A 20,435-nucleotide genomic window follows, 5' to 3' on the forward strand; every position below is an offset into this window, starting at 1 on the left:
TGATAAAGGACTAGATATGTCTAGATATATAGCACAGTATACCTTGGAATCTCATCCATTGCGCCATTGTGTAAACTACGCTTTTGTTAAATCTGCTTTAGTAAGCAATAACCGGCTATTATAAATTTTGTTAACAAACATTTCTGATATTCGATAGCCTTTAGCGGTACTAAGAAATTACAAATCAGTTTTGCAGTAAATGCAAGGATTCAAAAACAAATATTTATTCCACAATCATTTTAATTTCTGTTTAAGTAAAAATAGAACGTATTTTTTAAATAACGCAAGTAACTAACTTTTGAAACGTAATTTAAACATTAAGAAAACATGACGTATACAAATAAGCCTTTCAAATTGTTATTTTGTTCTTTTACATAATACCAGTAATTAAGAGATCAAAGAGTAGTGTATTCATTAATACTGCAACTGATTTGATCTATTTCGGTCGGTGTATCAAGTGCATTACGTGTAGGCGTACATCACAGATTGCCGGAAGAAAACATCTTACATAACTCAACAGCACAAGAATTTACAAGGAGATAAATGTGTTGACACTAGGAATTACCGGTCATTTATTCAAGACATTTTTACTTAGGTTATCATTTAACATAAAACTTTACCTACTCTTAAAAGCTACGAATACTGAACATACTCTTTCGTTTTATTAAAGTTATGTTTTATGTATTATATTGATAGAAAACTTATATTACATCACGCAAAAGCCCCATCAATAATAAATAACCATAGTCTACAATATTGACTTTGTAATAATGAATGACCTTTAGCTATTGTCTATGTGAAACTTGGTTCAATTTCACATTCAGGTTATTATAGCATTTGGAAAACTAATCGATTTTATAATTTGGTATAACCGTAGTTCCCTTTTTTTATCATAAGGTGGCAAACGAGCGAGCGCCGACCTGAAATCGCTGATATAGCGAAGAGACCGTTGCTCATAAACATACGCAATTGCATATGCGTTGCCTACCTTTAATCGACGGAGGAGAGGATGCACAGAAAGAAAGTATATTCCCTTTCCATGCATCCTCTCATCCGGAAAGTCCAATTCCACTTCCCATCCTTTTCTTATAAAAAAGGTGAGAAGGGAAATAGGACTAAATTAGGCCTCCGGGACGCAAACTCGGCTTGCTTGATTAGCGGGGATTTTAGTGAGTCACATTGATCTATTTTTCTTTAGAAGAGATTTTTTTTTAAAGAGTTCCTTGCCGTTACAAAAAAGGCACGGAAGTAATTGGAATCCGAATTATTCTAGACTAGTGGATTACTATATTATTAGCTCTTTACTCTTTACGTTTATCAGAAGTTACTAGGGTAAGGTTTTGCCCAAAAATTCCGACTGACACAAAAGTTTAAGTAAACAAAGCCCTTAGTTTATAGAATTTTAGTGGATAGTCCATCGTTGACCTTAAACATCTTCAGAAAGCAGTTAAAAGTACAGTAAAACTATAAGTTAAGTTTTTTGAGATATCTTTATAATTTTGATACTTTGTATTACAATTATGCTCCAATTAAAATGAAGAATGAATCTCTATGAAGGGTAGAACATAAAAAAATCATAGGACGTTCGAATAAGTATCATTTCAAATATAATCTATATCTCGAAATGAACCCACATCGCACTGCCAAGGTCACATCGATCGGAAAGTGTGAAAGAGACAATACTGCCGACTGAACTTAGTCCTTCATCGAGAGGGGAAAACATGGTGGAAATTTTAACGACTAGCCTGTTGACAAACATTGGGAATGGCCATGGCCGTTACATTTCATTTACATCACAATGTACCCACTTTCATAATTACATTAATATCTTATTAATATTATAAATGTGAATGTTTGGATGCATGTTTGTTTGAAGGTATCTCCAGAACGACTGAACGGATCTCTATGAAATTTGGCATATAAATAGAACATAGTCTAGAAGAACATATAGGCTACTAATTACGCTTTTTTTCGCGAGGACGTAGTCGCGGGCCACCGCTAGTTATGATATAAATTTTAGACAACATCCAGACCGAGTGCTCACATATGTTTATTAAACCCTTGTTTGGAACGCTGAAACGATGCGCAAAAACAAAAGACGAATTAGTCAAAAACTTAATCCATTGGTAAGGGCGGCTTACTGTAAGTTTCTGATACCGAAATCTCTGCATAAAACATATTGTCATCTCTTATTATCTTTGACAAAACAGAGATAGCAATATGTTTTAAACTTGGTTTCAGAAACCCACCGTCAGTCCTGCTATGTATTTTGTCCAAACATTGTATTTTACATAATTATTACACGAGTATGTGTAACAATGTTACATTACTTAAGTTGACTACTTAAAAGATAATGACACAAGTAGATTTATAATACTAATCTTGTTTTCCTAATAGGTTTATTATGATAAAGAACATTAATTCCATAAACGTCGTTCTTAAAAAAGTAATATCGTTCTATACGATGTTAACATTTTATAATAATTCTCAACACAAAGAGACTTTCAGATCCGTCCATCGTTATACAAATTGTCTTAATGGAAAAGTATAATCTAAGACAATGAAAGTAAATCATGTCTTTTATAACGATGACTCATCTAATTGAATCATTACTTTACCTAGAGATCTTTATATAAATATAGCTCTTTTCAACCAATCAATACTTCCATATAAGGATTATTCTCTCAGTAACAACTGTCATGTTGGACGTATGAATGGATGGAAGAAATTTGACATAGATGTAGAACATCATCATCATCAGCTCACTATATGTCCCCACCGAGGGGCTCAGAGCCTACCCAAAGTTAAGGGTGATTAGGCCATAGTCAACCATGCTGGTCCAGTGCGGGTTGGTTGACTTCACACATATCTTTGAATTTCTTCTCAGATATGTGCAGGTTGCATCACGATGCTTTCCTTCACCGTAAGAACGTCGGATAAATGTACATATGTAAATCGGAAATGGAAAAACACATCGGTACATGGCGGGATTCGAACCCAGGACCTGCAGATTGCAAGTCAAGTGCTTGACCCCCGAGCCACCGATGTAGATGTAAAACATAAATAAAATAAAAAACAGCCACAAAGAAAACATAAGCTACTAATTAAGTCTAGTTAGTAGTAGTACTAATTAAGACGGAGTCGAGGGCGACAGCTAGTATTAACATATAGCCCAAACTATTACCACACTCCTAGAGACTTGAAATTTTATCATACCGTATCCCCAACTTATATGGTAACTTACTTAACTTGATATTTATTTTTATACGATGCCAAGTGAAGGTAGCATCTTATGTTGTAGCTTATGTAAATCCAAGAAGCCTTTGAAATCTAGTTATAACTAAAAACTTACTATATCTTTGTGTAACAATAACAAAGAAAACTAACTAAACATGATAAAATATTTAGTTTCCAAGAGTTATCATGTTATAAAATAATAAAAAAATATAAAGAAATAAAAAGAAATTGGAAAGACGACGAGTGAATAAAATTTTATACAAAAAAAATAATTACAAAACAAAATTAAAAATATAGTTCAATTCAACGAGTTAATTTTTTTGTTTGATTTGTTCTTACAATGAGATGAAATGGGTTCCATGTCGAGGAGGAATTGATTGGTTTACAAAAGCTTTCCCCCTATCCTCCGGTAGAGGTCGCGCCGGCCGGCGTGCGCTTCTCTGTTTACGTTTCAACGTTTCAGTTCGTAGTGATGTACTCACATATAACAATTTTATCGATTGTTTTCTGTTAACATTCATTCTGTTCCCATACGAGAAAATTAATAGCTGTATGTACGTAGTAAGTTTTTTTATTGTGTTTTTAGATACATACTCATCGAGAAATTAAGAAATACAGAAACAAATTATGATTACAATACGTATAATCAATTATAGTATAAAATGTATTATTGTACATATTGTCTTTGAAAGCTAAAAAAATATTAGTCTGCATTAAATCTTTATGTAATACTCTAGTCTAATAAATAAAAATTACCTCTGGGGAATTAAAGTTAATTCAATTCCTGTTTATCGAAACACACCGTCATATCGACAAAGTAGTAGTACAACACTATGTAGGTAGCTCCGCCCAACCTCCTTTCAGTCACTATCGGCTGGCGCGCGCGGACGGACATTTTCATCCGCCATTTTCTTTGCGACGCCATTTCGTGATTTAACATCACTTCCTTGTTTATCAAAGCCGTCAGAAGACAAGAAAATTGTGATTTGTCTGTATCAGCAAATGCGGTAAGTACTTTTCTAACATTTCATCTCAATAATTAACGATTTTACATCGTTTATAAAATTGATTTTAGGAAATACAAATAAATTTTATATTACATTAAAAAAGGCGTATTGACAACTTTAATTTAATTATAATTATTTATGCATCGTTAAATTTAAAACAATTCGTTGATACAAGTGAGTTACCTTTTTAAAATTGGAAAATTAATGGATAATTTTTTTTTAATCGCATAAAATATAGATTACTTCTACAGTATTACAATTTGTATCTTTCAAAAGAGTTAAAAATACGTTTATACTATAAGTAATTTTTTTCTTTTTAATTTTCAATATTACTTTAATTTCATAATTAATCTTAATGTAATAAAAAATGTACCCTTTGATTAATATTTCAAAATACGATGACGTCATCATAAGAGAGAAATCTAAGTATTGTAAATAGTCAACAACGTAATTTATTTCTGTACAAACTCTTACCGCACGGATATGCGACACGCCCACGCGAACGTCGAACCCGGGTGAAAACCGGGTCAGATATCGCAAATACTCAAGATAATGTAAATCATAATTGTAAACCGCTTTTGTTTTATTATAAAAACCAATTGGTGAAATGTTAAACATCCATTCTCTTCAATTTACTGACTATCGGTTACTTCGTGGGTTCCGTACATCGAAAAAACGGAACCCTTATAGGATCACTTTTTTGTCCGTTCGTCTGTCTGTCTGTCTGTCAAGACCCTTTTTTGCAGTATGCAGTCTCGCGGTCGCGCGGTCTCTCTCTAATTAGACACTAAAGGAGACTTACCAATTGACACCAACAAAAGACATCTGTTTCTTTTAAGAAGAGAGAAAAGAAAGTCGAACAAAACACAGTTCGGAATTTTTCCTTAGTCTAAGAAGCCTTATTCATGTTACGTGATGCCTAATAGCTTTCTGCGTAACAGAATCAGTTTCATAAAAAAAAAGATTTTTTTAAGAGTGTTATAGTTTTTACTAATCATGGACTAAGCGTTATTTAGCGAATTAATTTACAAGCTTGCGACATTCGTCAATATTTCTTTATACATGTATGTCCGTATGTCTGGTAGCTGTAGACATTTTGCGTCTGTAACAATGTGTACTGCGCAGTTATGTTCAGTGTAGACATAACAAGCCTTTGAACATCACTTGAATATTTAACGCAATCCGGCAAGAGTTTACAAGGAGACAGTTTTTTTAATATTTTTCTTAAGTTTTGAGAGATGTTTTGGAATTATAAAGTTTAATAAACTCTTAGCTAAATTTCTATAAATTTATTATACATCCCTAATTCTATAATTACAAATAATCTTAAATCTATGATATAAAATAAAATATAAAAAAAACCGAATAATTCACTAAAATATGTTATTAAAAGGAGTCCCTTTAGGCAATGTCCCGAAGATACTGGCTTAGCTTATTACATTTCCAAGTGTAGATAATAACGTAAGTTTATTTTTTATTTTGCGTATAAAATATCTTTCTATAGCTAAATATTTTAGTTTATAAATGTAGTTAAATATTTACTTTCATAACGTCTAAATAGGTGGTATATTTTATTTTAAACTAATGTTTACTTTTATATCCAAATAAAGTTACAAAATACAAAAGAGCAATGTTTATATAACGATGTATTCGTTAGCCAAAGATTTGTGCAATGCTACGTAGAAAATGTTGGCATTTCGCCATAAATTTGTATCAAGTTTAATCTACGTCGTAAAACAATACTTATCTGTATAGATTTCGTGCTATAAAGGCTTTAGGGCTTGAACTTAAAGTTACAATCGATGTATTGAAATTTATCTTTTTAGGGTAAGGTATTCAACATCCCCCATCTAAAAATCTTTTCAATTGAAAAACAATAATATTTTTAATTCAATTTTTTTTAGATAGGTTGGCCAATGAGTATGCTCTACTTAAATTAAAAATAAACAAGATTTGTTTTAAGTTAATTAAAATAATCGATAATTATTGGTAAAGAAGTAATAGGTTGTTAGAATAGTACTGCATATAAATTTTATACGGGCTTTATACAGAAGTATTACATATTTTTTTTTAAACATTGATGTACTTTTTTTTGACAAAATCAACTTAACATAAATATCCCAGAAAAAGTAAAATTATACGTCATTTATTCGTATATACATAGCAGACAATACGCTCATCAAGTTAAAAGGAAAGTTCGTAGCAACTACGTAGAACTTGCTACGAAAGCTACGTTGGTCAAAATATGACGCAATATGAGTTTTCTATTGACACTTTTGTAACCTTACATATCTTGTTACAGGTAAAGTATTAGATATAAAATACGATACAAAAATTCAAATGCAAGTTACAAATATTTGCGAATATGGATTTCTTTTTGTCAATCATATTAAAGTTCGAAATTATTCGCAAATCTAATTTGCATTTTTTCTCAATCCATCATATGTTTTTAACCATCTTATACAACCAAACAGATTGATTAGTCTCTTTAGAGAAATGGTCAAGAAAAATATTTCATATATGTATCAACGTCATTAGTTTGGATATAGAATCTAGAAATCGGAAATGAAATACCGTTATATATAGCGCTGCCATTTTGTTATATAAATAGTGAACACATTAACAGACTCGTGCTAATTACCCGTCGTATGTGAGATTGAGCAAATGTTGAAACTCGACTCGTATTGTGGTGTATTGAATTACTATGTTACGTAGTCACATTGTTTTGTTGAAGTTGATAACTTTATATACTACTAACTGTCGCCCCCGACGCCTAAAACATAATAAGTCCTTCCCTAGACCTCCACAAACATTTCAAGACCAAGATAAGATAAATCCGTTCAGACGTTCACGAGTTTTAGTCAGCCTAACGAACAGCAATTGATTTTTATATCTAAAAGATTACATCACATTATAGCTGTCGCCAATAAATATAAAATTAAACTAGTAGCCTTTGTCCTTCCAGACTGTCTATATCTATGCCGTTGTATATCTAGCTGTTCTGGAGATAACTCCTTACAAATATCCATTCATCTGAACTTTCCCATCTTACTTCTTACTAATGTTATGGATGGATGTTTCTTAGAAGGTATTTTCAGAACGACTGCATGAATCTCGCTGAAATTTGGCACAGATGTAGAAGAACATATAGGCTATTATTTAGGGGTCTTAATCCCAGTCGACGGAGTCGCGAGCAACGGCTAGTTTATAATATTATTATAGTAAGATTGTAATATTCGTTTGGTATTACAAACCCACGGTTACGTGTTGAACACACTAGTTTGGTAAGAACAGCGGTAAACATTATTGGGTGAATTAATATGACTTACATTTGTCCGATTTCATTTAAGAATGCGAGCAATTGCTTTAATATTAGAATTCCTAAGTATAATAGTAGTTTATCAACGGCACCGGAGGAGGGGAATTGTTTTATAGTTTTATTATGATTTGAGAAGTAACAACCCATTGTAATTTTTATTATACTATTTTAAATTATAGCTCCGAATGACATTCCGATAATATAGCCTATCAATATAATTGAATTTAAAAATAATAATAAGAATAATATCTTTTTAAAAAGGTTTTTATTATGTTCTTGATAAATAACAGAACTTAAAACTGAAATAAGTCAAATTATTCTTCAAAATTACGTAAAACCAAACTCAATGAGGTTGTATCGTTTCATTGCTTCATATGGCCACATTTGATTTACACATGTATGCAAAATTGGGAAGTAGATCAAAATTAATTTGCAATATTTGATGATAAACATCAGTACAGGTGAAACTAAATAAAAGTTTGAAACAAATTCTCTTAATGCGGATTTAAAATATACTTGTTTGTATTTTTTACGTAATAACTACTAATCCGACATTTCTTGTCCTTATTACCACTGTGTTCCTTTTCTATCAACGAATATGACTCTATATTTGAATAGTTACAATTAGTTATGACTACACACAAGTGTTTCTTTATAAAATATTGACGTAGTATATACGTTGCGTCACTTGTTTAATGAGGTAGCGTTCTGTAAATAAAACAACCAATTTACAGTATCGTAAAACACTTTCAACATCCCGATGTTATAATGAGTTTTAAACGTAATATGAAATAGTCCTTGAAAACATGCCAAAATATCGGGTCAAGGATTTGTGTATTTACTGTAATCCATTTACGTTTAGGACATAATTTGTTTTGTTTACTTCGGCAGTTATTGTACATCTTTATATATATATATATATATATATATATATATATATATATATATATATATATATATATATATATATATATATAATTCTTCTGTGAGTGTGTATGTCACTGAACTTCTCTCAAACGACTGGACCGATTTTGATGAAATTTTTTGTGTGTGTTCAAGGGGATCTGGGAATGGTTTAGATTCACAATTTTCATCAAATATTAACTTCATATTCATTTATTCAAATTAAAGACGTGTAGACAGGACAACGTCTGTCGGGTCCGCTAGTCTATATGTATAAAAGAAAGTCGTGTTAGTTACACTATTTATAACTCAAGAAAGGCTTTACCGATATGGCTGAAAATTGGAGAGGAGGTAGCTTAGAGCCAGGAGACGGAAATAGGATACTATTTTTTCATTTTGTTTTTTTTTTCGAATTTATGCCTTGAAGAGTTGCTTTTTATTTAACTTATTATATATTAAGATTTTTTATATATCCATGCGGACGGAATCGAGGGCGACAGCTAGTAGGTTATATAAAAAAGTAGATAGTTATGTACTTCGTTATGATAGTCTAGACTTTACATTAATCTTAATCACATTTGGTCGCGAATTTCAATATAAACAGCTCATCCAATTAAGACACGTTTGTGTGGACTTATTTTTATTAATAATAACTTTCTTGTTTCAGATTAGAAGACATATGAAAACATCGTAGATTATATCAACTAATCAACTACTGACTTTATTGAAATAATCAAAGAGAATTAAATAATGATAGACGATAACTGAACAAAGAAATATATTTCATATTTCCAACTATCCCGATAAGAAAAAAAAACAAAATGGGAAGCACAAGAATTGGAAAAAGTTTGTAGGAGCTAAGGACTCTAATTAAATTTCAAATATCAATGCTAAATTACAGACTGGTGTCGACGCATTTTCTGAAGCAACCGTAAATTGTATACAGGACGATTTTTATAAGACTATAAGTGACGTCACTAAACTATGTGCCGTGATCGAGATATGCCAGTGCAGAGTGATATAATCAAATAAATTTGTTATTAAAAAACTAAATAGCTGTGAAATTCCAGTGTAGATTTAAGTGTTCCGTCAAAACGGCGCGCGTTTATGATCCACCTTTACGTTTTGTTTCTTTCATTTTGTTTTACATCAAGGGATAAGCAATAGTTAATTTAATCTGATAGCGGTGGTGGATTGTGGAAGGGGTTTTGCTCAAAAGCGGGCCCCATTCGCTCGACCCTGGCCAGCCGCAGATACAATTTTTCTAGAATCTTGGACACCATTGTAGAGGCTGCAAGATACTGTATTGTAAGTGTCTTGTTAATCAAATTATATTGAATTTAAGATAATGTAAGGTCAGCAGACAATTTCTAGTGTATTGTAGAGGGACTGCATGAGCCATTGATGCTTTTTCAGAAACGCATAACGACCGAAAACTTTTGGAAATTGAGGGATTTAGTTACAAGTGTTAACTTTGCGTGAAGCAATCATGATACTCTTGGAATTAACTCAGGTACTTGTGAAGCATTAGGCAGTGGGGTTAGAATCATAAATTGATTTAAGTAGATATCACAAATTATTGGCCTTATAAATATCTTTATAAGCTTAATATTTTTAAACGCTTGCGCAATTATTTAAGGGTACTGGAAAAGTAAATCATATTTTAATAAAGAAAGATGTAAAATTACAGTCCACATTACAATCTATAGACAAACACAACACGAAACATAAAAATATATTATAAAATGTAGGAGTAGAATAAAAATAAATTCAATATCTTCGTACCACTTTACCAGTTACCCTTTTCTATTTCATACACAAATGTTCGCGATCTCGATATAGATAAATTTTGTATAAGCTTTTATTATATAAAAAAAAATACAAAATAAATTAGATTGGCAACACTTTTAACATTATTGCTTTTCAGCGAGAAGCGTCTGTTAATTTTTCAACATAAAAAAATATTTTATCTTATGTACTTTTATAATTTTTCGCAATTATGTATATATTTTAATAACACAAATTCACGGAATAATGTGTTTCATAATAACATGCAATTTAAATATAGCTTATCACTTGTAAAGGTTCAAAAATGCGATAATATTATGAAAACACTGCTTTTTAAAACCATAGAATACTTACACGTATTCATTATTTATGTTTTATATAGTACAGATGGCTAGGAACTAGTATGTAGTAAGTAACTATTTAAAAATTAAAATGTAATGTAAAAAAATCGTATTTCTATGTTATGATAGAGGTCAAAATTAATTTTGTTATACATTAGTTGAATATGGAGATTTTAGAACTCTGAAGTATTTTAAAAACATATCAACGCATTTTTGAACCAGACTACACTAAAAAACCATTATTTCATATGACTGTACAATGATAGACACTAACAGAATTGGCTATGGTTAGGGCTACGGGCACAGCACAGAGTGCTCGAGCGAGCGGCGGGTAGTAATATCAGAGGCCGGGTGGCGTGCGCAGTGCGAGCGGGAGCGGGAGCGGGACAAGACGGAAGATATGGCAGCGCCCGAGTGCGAGCGAGAGGCGCGCAAACGACGCGAGCGCCGCGACTCTGGCTGCGCGCACGAGCGCAAGGAGCGGCGGCCGCACAGCGAGGAGCGCCCCCAACCCCCGCCGCCGCTGGCCCCGCTGCCCCCGCCGCCGCCGCTACACGACCACAACCGAATTGAGGTCTCTGGGTGTACACATAAAAGTAAATTTCTTGAACATTAAGGTCCAGCGGAGTATTAAGGCAATGATTGTGAATATGATTATATCAAAAAAATATCTTTAATTTTATGTTATTAAGTGTGCTTATAAAACAAGAATATTCGCTTTTACCCATTTTAGTTCAAGAAGTTTGCCGGAAACTTTACCATTTTTAAAGTAGTGTTCGAATCTATTCAACTGCTCCATAAAGCTACATTTACATCTCGCCATTTGGGATTGATTTGGTAAAATCTATGCTTTGCAATTGATTTGAAATTAAGATCAATAACTCGCCATAACCTCATGTCATTATTGCGGAAATAAGCCGCAAGTAAACATTTTTCTCTTCTGTTCATGAAAAAAATTAAAAAGTGATTTAAATTTAGCTGTCAAAAATTTAAGAATTTATTTTGCAGTCGGAGCGTCGCGCAGAGCGTCTGTCCCGCGCACGTCGTCCACAGCTGGGTGGCAAGCGGCGCCGCCCTCCCTCGCGCATACCACGACAACCCAAGGAGAACGAAATCTTCCACGATGATGTCCGCTGCGATACACCACCACATTATGAGTATCTCGTTCAGAAACCAGAATGTAAGCCACAATTTTAGTGGAGGAAGAACATGGATTTTACTGGCTAAATACCTGATCTTCAATCCATCAGGCACTATCAGGGCCAATATCATTTCTTATATCATATTTTAAAGCGTGGGGACAAAAGCTCCTCAATATCGCTCCATTTTTTGAAAGGGCAGTTACCAATTTTTTAAAGTCTTTGCCTAATCGCGAATAACCTAGGCAAAAGTCAAGAAAGTATAATGTAATTTGTAGTGGGTCCAGAATTGGAGCAGCTGGAGACCATCGGCCGGCACGAGGAGGTGGAGCACGCGCGGCGCAACGAGCGCAGCGTGGCGCCGCGCCGCGTTCAACCCACTGCTGACCGTCGACTCGACAAGATCAATAAGAAGGTACACGCTGTTAATTATTTGATTTGATTTATCTTGATAAAACTTTACGATAAAAGACTAAGATTCTAGGTATCAATGGTAACATGAGTAAACTTACGGGTCTAGCGTGTTTATGTTCTCTCTGTTCATCATTTTTCATCCCCGAGGGTCTCGACTAAGCCTACTTACTCCTAATTGAGTTAACAATAAGTACATTTAATCACATACTTTTACGCAGCAGAATAACTTCGGAGCAACCTTTTCATAATTAGAAAAAGGAAGTCGACGAAATAATACAATTAAATCATATCTTAAATAACATTCTTAATTTTTAGATAAGCATCTTAAAGAAGAACATTGCAAAGTATGAAAACGAGTACGAAGTGCAGAACGGTCGCGCCATCACACCAAGCGACCGCATCACAGACGTGCAACTTACGCGAATGCACGAAACTCTACGCAAGCTGCAAGTGGAAAAGCGGTGCATAAAAACTGATCCAGTAGAGTACGCACTTAAAGCTAAAGCTGCTAAACAACAGAAGGAAAGAGATGCCAAGCTGGATGCAGCGCTTAACAGCGACAAACCAATGGCTGAACTCGTCCGTGATATTGAAGAGGTAGAATATGCCTTGGATTTTGTCTTTTACTCTTTATTATTTTACGATTCAAATTGTAATATTACGCACAATATCAAAATTATGTAGAAATATTTTTATTATTAGTCTCGCTTGCGCATAAAATACTTATATGCTAGCGCTGTATTTTTTTAAGAACTGGTAAAGCATAGTAATTATATTATTTGAATTTTTTTCTAAATTCTCTAATTATATGGATTGGCCTCTTTACATTTTAATTTGTCATGGAATTTTATTTTCTGCTGTTCAGATATACTAAGGTACCTTTTATTACTTTAAAGTTTAGTAAAAATTTTGTTACTTGGTTTTGCGTGGAGTTTGTCTAAGATCTTTTGTTCACGCTTAGAGATTCGTCTCATCAAGACAATGCGAATGAGATATTTAAAGCTTTTGGTTAGGTTTCTGTGTATTGCAAGTTGGTAATGTTGTTTTAGGATGCTGTGGAGTGTAAAATGTTCTCTAAGGGTAGGCACTATGACGTAGCGTTACAAGACACTGAAGACATTGTGGGGAGCTCTTTGGGCTCCGCCAGTGCGGATAAGGTGAGAGAACGGGGCACAACACGCAATAGCGGGTTTTCATTGTTTTGTCCCAAAAGCTTTGCCATCAAGCCATTTCCTAGCTTTGTTAAAACACAGAGAAACGTAGTAAAGGACAACACACAACTAAAACTATAACAATTTCAAATTTGGTGTAATTGACAACTAACATTTCCTACAGATATTTTATTCAGCCCCTACGAAGAGCAAATTTAATGGATCTTTGTAATATCATCTTATGAGTTAGAAGGCTTTAATCTCATTCCTCTTCTTTCCCTATCTGTACTATGTATATCTGTTTCCCACATAGTCCAATGAGATGTCTACTACTTTCTGGTCGTACCGTGTATCTTTTTTTAGGATGGGTGGTCAGGTAACATCACATAAAATTGTTTGCGCTTCTTTTAATACACATGGTGATTATGGGGATATGTCTTCTTAACCCTTCCAAATTACACCTATAGATGCTCTATAGCAGTCAAGGATTTAAATTGTTCCAGTGGCTGCAGGGATGCCGTGAGATAGACGGTCGATCGTCAGTGTCAGAGGGGCGTTGGTCGGGTGCACAACTGTCAGCAGAGAAGCTGTGCGTGCAGCGCGCGCTGTTGCGGCTGGAGGCAGCGCGTGGTCGCCCGCCCGTTCACTCGGCGGACCGCGGCGCCGCCCGACATCTCTATGAGAGGTATCGAGCTGTTAAAAGGGCCCTCGCCGCTGCGCGCAATGATCCTGTAAGTATACTGTACCCACTAACCGCTATATTTGTTTATCAAAAAATTGAGATCTGCAAAAATTCCCTTTAATGATGCATGGAATAGTGGTACAGTGTACCTATCTGATTTCGCTTTATTATCAGCTCAAATATTTTTTTAAGATAATCGGTACGAACGGCGAGTTAGCGACCATTCACGAGCACGAGGCCATCGTGTTCAGCAGCAGCCTAGACAGCTCCAGTGACTCGCAGGAGCGCGCCACCGACTCCTCGCAGGTCTGTCTACTGTATATTTGTTTGTAATATAATCAAAGACTACTACTATTAACAGTACAAGATTATTTACAACACAATTGAAATATTCCAATAACAACATGAATTTTGTTGATAAAATTTAATTTCTTAAAATTCTTGATTGCAGGATACTGCAGAGGCTATAGACAATCTGCAGCCGTTACGACGACGTGAGGTCCGCGAGGGAGGCGAGGTGGTGGAAGGGGGCGAGGCGAGCTCCGCTGGGGAGGAGATACCGTCGTCATCGTCAGCGCAGTCGGCCGCCAGCGATGACCAGGCCAACGCCGGCCTGCACTGTCTCGGCCTTGAAGACCTGACGCGCGCCCTCGCCGAGGCCAAGCTGCACAAATGTGTATGCACCTTCATAATACCTTATTAAAGCTTATGATAGTAATTATTTGATTAGCAAAATCTTTTTAATAAAAGAGAAGTAATCCTGTAAGTTAGCTTCATGGGTATTGTGGCTTAAGTCAAAAAAAAATTCTTCTAAAAAATATCGATGTGTGCAGGTGCTGCGTCGCGGCATAAAGGAGTATGAGGTGAAGTTCGAGCAGCAAAACAGCAGGAAGTTGCAGAAGGACGACAAGAAGGGCAACGAGGAGGAATACATTCGTTACAAAGCGGTCAAGGCGAGGATCAAGCTTCTCAACGCACTTATAAACAAGCAGAAATCCAAGCCTTAAAGGAAATTAACTTTATCCTTCGGCTGTGGGAGCACTTGTATACAAAAATAATATCATCCCTTTCTCGCTCTTAGAAGAAAACAGAGACAACTATACAAGTGACGCACCAGTCAAATTTCACTTTAGGATTTATATTTTAATCCAATTCCATTGCATATTTTTAATTACAAGTGTAGTAATATGTAGCAATAGCAATATAACTTCAATCATATTCTTTGTATTATACAATTAGAGTGCAAATAATAGTTAAATAGATTTTAGTAGACAATAAGAGAATTCGTGGATCTATGCAATATGCGGTACAACGGTCATAACTTGTAGAAATTCGGTATATTTATTTGACCATATATTAATGAAATAAACGAATTAACAAACATAAACCCTGTAAGACAAAAGAAGAATACAATGGATAAGAAATGTTTTAACCAGAAACAACATGTGTACTAAATTTCAGTACGAGTAAATTTGATTACTCAAAATACGAACGAAAACTACTATTCACTCTAAATGGTATTTTGCAAGAGAGAGAAAACAGATTTGAAAAGATTTTAGTGAAATTACTAGCTAATTAGCACATTATACTAGTGCGGCTAGTTGATATTCACAAATTAAAGTTTGTTCAGGATTTTTCGAAAACCCTGAACATTCAAGTACACTATTACGGCGTAACCGTATAATTACTTTGTGTAAATCTATAAAACATCATAATATTCAAAATTGAGGTTAATTCCAATTCAGTACTCGATAGTAGAAAGACGACTAAATATCACTTTTTCGTCAAATAAGTGGAAGAAAAACAAAGCGAGATGTAAACTCGTTACATCGACTATGTTATCTTTTAAAAGTCGAAAGTAACTTCGTATCGTGCGGCAACTACATGTATGGGGCATTTAGTAAAAAACATTTTAATAAGTATGTTCTTACTAAATGTTAGTGCTGAGATTCTAGAGGATTTTTATTTATTAGTTATAACTATATTGTTTAAGATTTTTTAAATATACCAACTAACAAAGGTAAGTATACATTTTCTACTACTCGTATACATTGAGATGTATACTATTTGTGGATCTTAGTCTTCACACCAAAAGCTCGAACTTAAAATTGTTCCATTTATATTTTATTGTTCTTTTCGATATTCTTTTTTATTTTGACATGCCAATTATTTACTGTTAATGTTTTTATTTTAATTTAACAAGTTTTTATTATTTTGATTTTTCATTTGTTGGATCCCAATCCTTTTGTATATAAGTGTTATTTTTAAATAACAAAACATTATCTGATTTATAAAACGTGGATTTTATGTGCTAATTATATATTTTATTGTATATTAAACATTAGCCCTAATTATCTGTAAGGTTAACGTATTTATCAATAAACAAAATAAATATAAGAAATATGGTTTTACCCAAAGGAGATATCGTTAATTTTACATTCACATATTATTACAAGTGATTTTACTATGTAATTATAAGACATTATTGTTAATACTGTTTAAGAACTTCAACATTTCAATATAATCTCATGACTCACAGAAAATTATTCAGTTATATGCATATAAAATTACTATTACTTTTGATATAGTCAGTAAGAAAAAAACTTGTTGCGCCTAAAGAAAAGTCTATGGAGCTTTTTAATGCGCGTGGAGATGTTACATTTATGTGCTTATTAACAAAGACTCACTAATATATAAACTATTTGTCCATTTGCGACATTGTTTATCGTTTTCTTTTCTTTAACTGTATAATTTGTTAAGTCTGATGACGTCATTACGTTCACGTGCAGTGTACAAAAAGTTTACCTCATGAAATCTTTAGACTAACGAAAGTTGGTAAAGCTTTGTCGCTCAGTGTATACCACTCTTAGTGTATCCTAATTTGTATTTTCTTTCTTACACATTTCCTATATTTATCTTCTTAGAGAAGAAACATTATAAGTTGTATTAAAAATTTACATAATTAGTACATAAGGACTTACCTGTGATTTTATTATATTATCTTGTGTAACAAGATTTTATATATGATTTTTCTATAGCTGTTATATATTGTGTTGAGTTTAATATAGTTTTTTTGTTAGCATTTTACGTGTATTCAGTGGAATTATTTAAGTTTTATTTACAATTAAATACATAAGTGAGCAAAAGTATATGAATATACAATGATGTTACTTCAATCTACTACTATTTACTATTTTTTTGTAATAAAAATAGTTGAACCGCTATTTAAACCACACATTGACTCATAGTTGAATAATTTGAGCAAAATATCACTGATTTTCACCACCTTAGTACATGGACAATAACGTATTTTTCTCATTCATTTCAATATCTGAATAAATACGGATAAATATTATGTTTTTGTAAGAGTTTTGGAGACTTCTTGTATTATTTAAGACATATTTAAGCAACTTACTCTAATTGCTCTGTTTTTTGATACCAAAATCTCTGTATTATACAGACATTTATCTTCTCGTCTGTCTTTCATCTTTGATAAAACAGAGATAATATGTTTTACGGTGATCTTGGTCTCAAAAGCCCATGAATAGACAACCAGAGAAATATCCAAATATACAGAGAAGTATACAATTGGAGTATGTAAAATTATTTATTATTGACGAATTAATTAAAATAAATAACTTAACAATCAAAAAGCATGTAAATCTCTACATTTATAACTAAGTAATGTTAATTATGTTGTATGCAATATGAAATTGTAATTCAGAACAAAGGAAATGTTTCGCCTAACTTGTTGATAAGCATGTTTAAATAATGAATAAAATGTAAACACGTGTAGCGTTCTATAAATGTCTTCTAATTCATATAATATTATGTTTAAAATAAATGAACCGAATAAATACTTGTTTATCATTTTATGTCGCGGTTAAATTATAAATGTGAAAGTTTGTCAGAAGGTTTCTACACAACGGTTTAACCGATCTTGATATAATTTGGCACAGATGTAGAATATTTGTCCTTTTCTTAGACGTGATTATTAATGGTCGGAATTAGAAAGAAATAAAAGAAACAATATAACAAAAATAGTTGATAATTTTCTGTCCATCCATTTTTAGTTTCTTTATATACCTATTTTATATACAACTTTACTGATAATATTTAATTTGCTCTTTTATAACGTATCGAGGATTGCTCACATTTTTTTTTGGTATCTTAGTTAATATACGCTGCCATTTCGAGGAGAGGGTTATAAGAGATTTTTCCTTACTAAGACGCCCTAAATGAAGATTCTCAAGGCATTAGGCACATACCTACCAGTTCAAATTATTCTTATCATCAGAGATATGAGACGTCTTCCCATAATGTATGATATTACAGCCGCTATTGATATAGTCTCACCAAGATGTTATTTTATGGGCATATTCTGAGAAGACTGAGATGTCAGTAGGGTTCATAAAATTATATTTGATATTGTAATCTAGATAAAACAATGTTACGAGGATGTTAAGAGTCTAGCGGGACTGGACAAATTGTATTCGCTGCGAAGCGATTCCATAGCGAACTTCAAAAATGAATGGAACTTATCTAGCCCCGCTGAATCGCTTCGACAAAACAATTGTTTGTCTCCACGACACTGTTGCCTTAAATCGGAAATTTGTTTAATAGTTATAATTATTTAAGTTTTTATTGCGTTGTATTTTTTTCTGATTTCCTTTTGTTCAATACGTAACTTGAGAATTATTGATTTAACACTCAATGACCTTACAGCGATCGAAATGTGCAAACACTTGTACAGATTTTCCTAAGGTTAAGAGTTTATCTATTTTCTATGTTGGTAATGATGCAGTGTTTGTTTTAAATCGTAAATATCGATATTGAAACTCTTTTGTACACAACGATTAATTCATAAATATGTTTAAAAGTAATTTAAAATTCCATATTTTGATATTAAAGCTTTTTATAAAATGTATTTGTATAAATGGTGGTGAATTTTTAATTCTATTTTTTTAACAAATATTTATTCCCTCCTACTTTAACTGATTTCAACTGTTTGCTTTGCAATTATTTTTAGGTTATAAATTTAGTTTTGTGTGTTTCTTTAACACAAAGATAGTCAATTGAAATCAACGATAACGAACTAAATCATTTATTACCAAATATAATTAGTAACAATTATTTTCTACTACACGAAGTTATATACAACGAGAATTATACTAAAAATAAGTAGAACTAAAATTGATGTTACTTGCTCTAATCAGCAGGATGTGGTGGAGGGGAGCTGCCGTAATTCTTCTCTAAAACATCTTCTGGTAGAAAAGAGCTTACAATTCTCCATTCAGTGTTAAATATATTTGACATATGTTCTTTGAACGCGTGCCTTGGATTTTTTGCACTTATCTCCATTGTGTCAGTAACCTCCAATATTTCTTGACTAAACATTTCATTAGCTATCGACATTACTTCTTTCTCCTCGCTCAGAACTCCTTTTATCTCAGCAAAAACTGAACAGAACATCACTGACAGAACACTGAATGCAAATATCACTTGCAGTTCTTTTTTTAAAACGTCCATGTTACACTTTTAATGCGTCACTTGTTAAATTTAATTTGCTTCAAACGTATTATCTATCGAAGTCTATAAAATATGTTATAAACGATGCAGAGATTTGTGACCGGCTCGCTTATCATTCCCTCCATTCGTGCTAAGAAGTACGCAGTTGTTACAAACATAAAATGAACTGACATAATATGACTCGGTGCTGAGTGATAAGCTCTTAGCTCGAACTTTGTACAAGATATATAATTCAAGTTTGATTTGTTTTAAACGTTATTAATAACAAATGAAGAAGGAATACATTTTGTATTTGAATTCAATCGAAATGAGAAATAAAAATACACATAAAATAATAATAATAAATCTTTAATTCATACACATGGTCCATACAAAACAAAAATACAAATTAAAACACTAGCACAAAAATAAAACACAAAATAAAACAAAATTCTTTAGGGCACATATGCAAAGAATTTAACTTTTATAATTTCTATTGATTTAAACGCTATAATTTTTCAAAATATTATAAATTAAAAGACTTTGTCAGATATGTGTATATACAATTTCTCATTACCATTTACTTCTACTTTTTATCCACTAGTTGTCGCCTGCGACTCCGTCCGCACGGCATTAAAAAAACTTAATTAGTAGCCTATGTGTTCGTCCAAACTATGTTTTACATCTATGTTTTTTTCAACAAGATCCATGCAGCCATTCTGAAGATACCTTCTAAGGAACATCTTTCTATACATCGAATGTTACAATGTTGAACGGATGGATTGACGCGCGGACAGAGTCGCGGGCGACACCTAGTATATGTCTAGTGCTAACACTTTAAGCTACCTTAATAATTTAAATTCAGATTTTTATAATAACAAAATTGATTTTTTATTAAAACAGAACATAACATCGCCTTTCTTCTAACCTACAAATTAACTTGCGA

At 32.9% G+C, this 20,435-nt stretch overlaps 1 protein-coding gene across 6 annotated transcripts; it reads left to right on the top strand.

The window, feature by feature from the left end:
* The first annotated feature begins 4,118 nt into the window (after positions 1 to 4,118).
* On the top strand, positions 4,119 to 16,139 carry LOC106125448 (uncharacterized). 6 transcript variants are annotated; one of them, XM_013322651.1, is made up of 12 exons: positions 4,119 to 4,244; positions 9,134 to 9,774; positions 9,883 to 9,979; positions 10,888 to 11,169; positions 11,604 to 11,775; positions 12,013 to 12,149; positions 12,464 to 12,745; positions 13,198 to 13,305; positions 13,803 to 14,030; positions 14,174 to 14,287; positions 14,433 to 14,657; positions 14,815 to 16,139. In XM_013322651.1, the coding sequence occupies exons 3-12, from the start codon at positions 9,956 to 9,958 to the stop codon at positions 14,986 to 14,988; spliced, it is 1,746 nt and encodes a 581-aa protein (XP_013178105.1). In that variant the 5' UTR covers positions 4,119 to 4,244; positions 9,134 to 9,774; positions 9,883 to 9,955; the 3' UTR covers positions 14,989 to 16,139. The 6 variants fall into 6 exon arrangements, with proteins under 6 accessions (XP_013178105.1, XP_013178104.1, XP_013178106.1 ...); XM_013322650.1 differs by having other exon boundaries at positions 9,134 to 9,979; XM_013322652.1 differs by having other exon boundaries at positions 9,134 to 9,979; positions 10,960 to 11,169.
* The last annotated feature ends 4,296 nt before the right edge of the window (positions 16,140 to 20,435 follow it).

Source organism: Papilio xuthus, unplaced genomic scaffold (assembly GCF_000836235.2).
Source record: "Papilio xuthus unplaced genomic scaffold, Pxut_1.1 DF825928.1, whole genome shotgun sequence".
Lineage (NCBI taxonomy): Eukaryota > Metazoa > Arthropoda > Insecta > Lepidoptera > Papilionidae > Papilio > Papilio xuthus.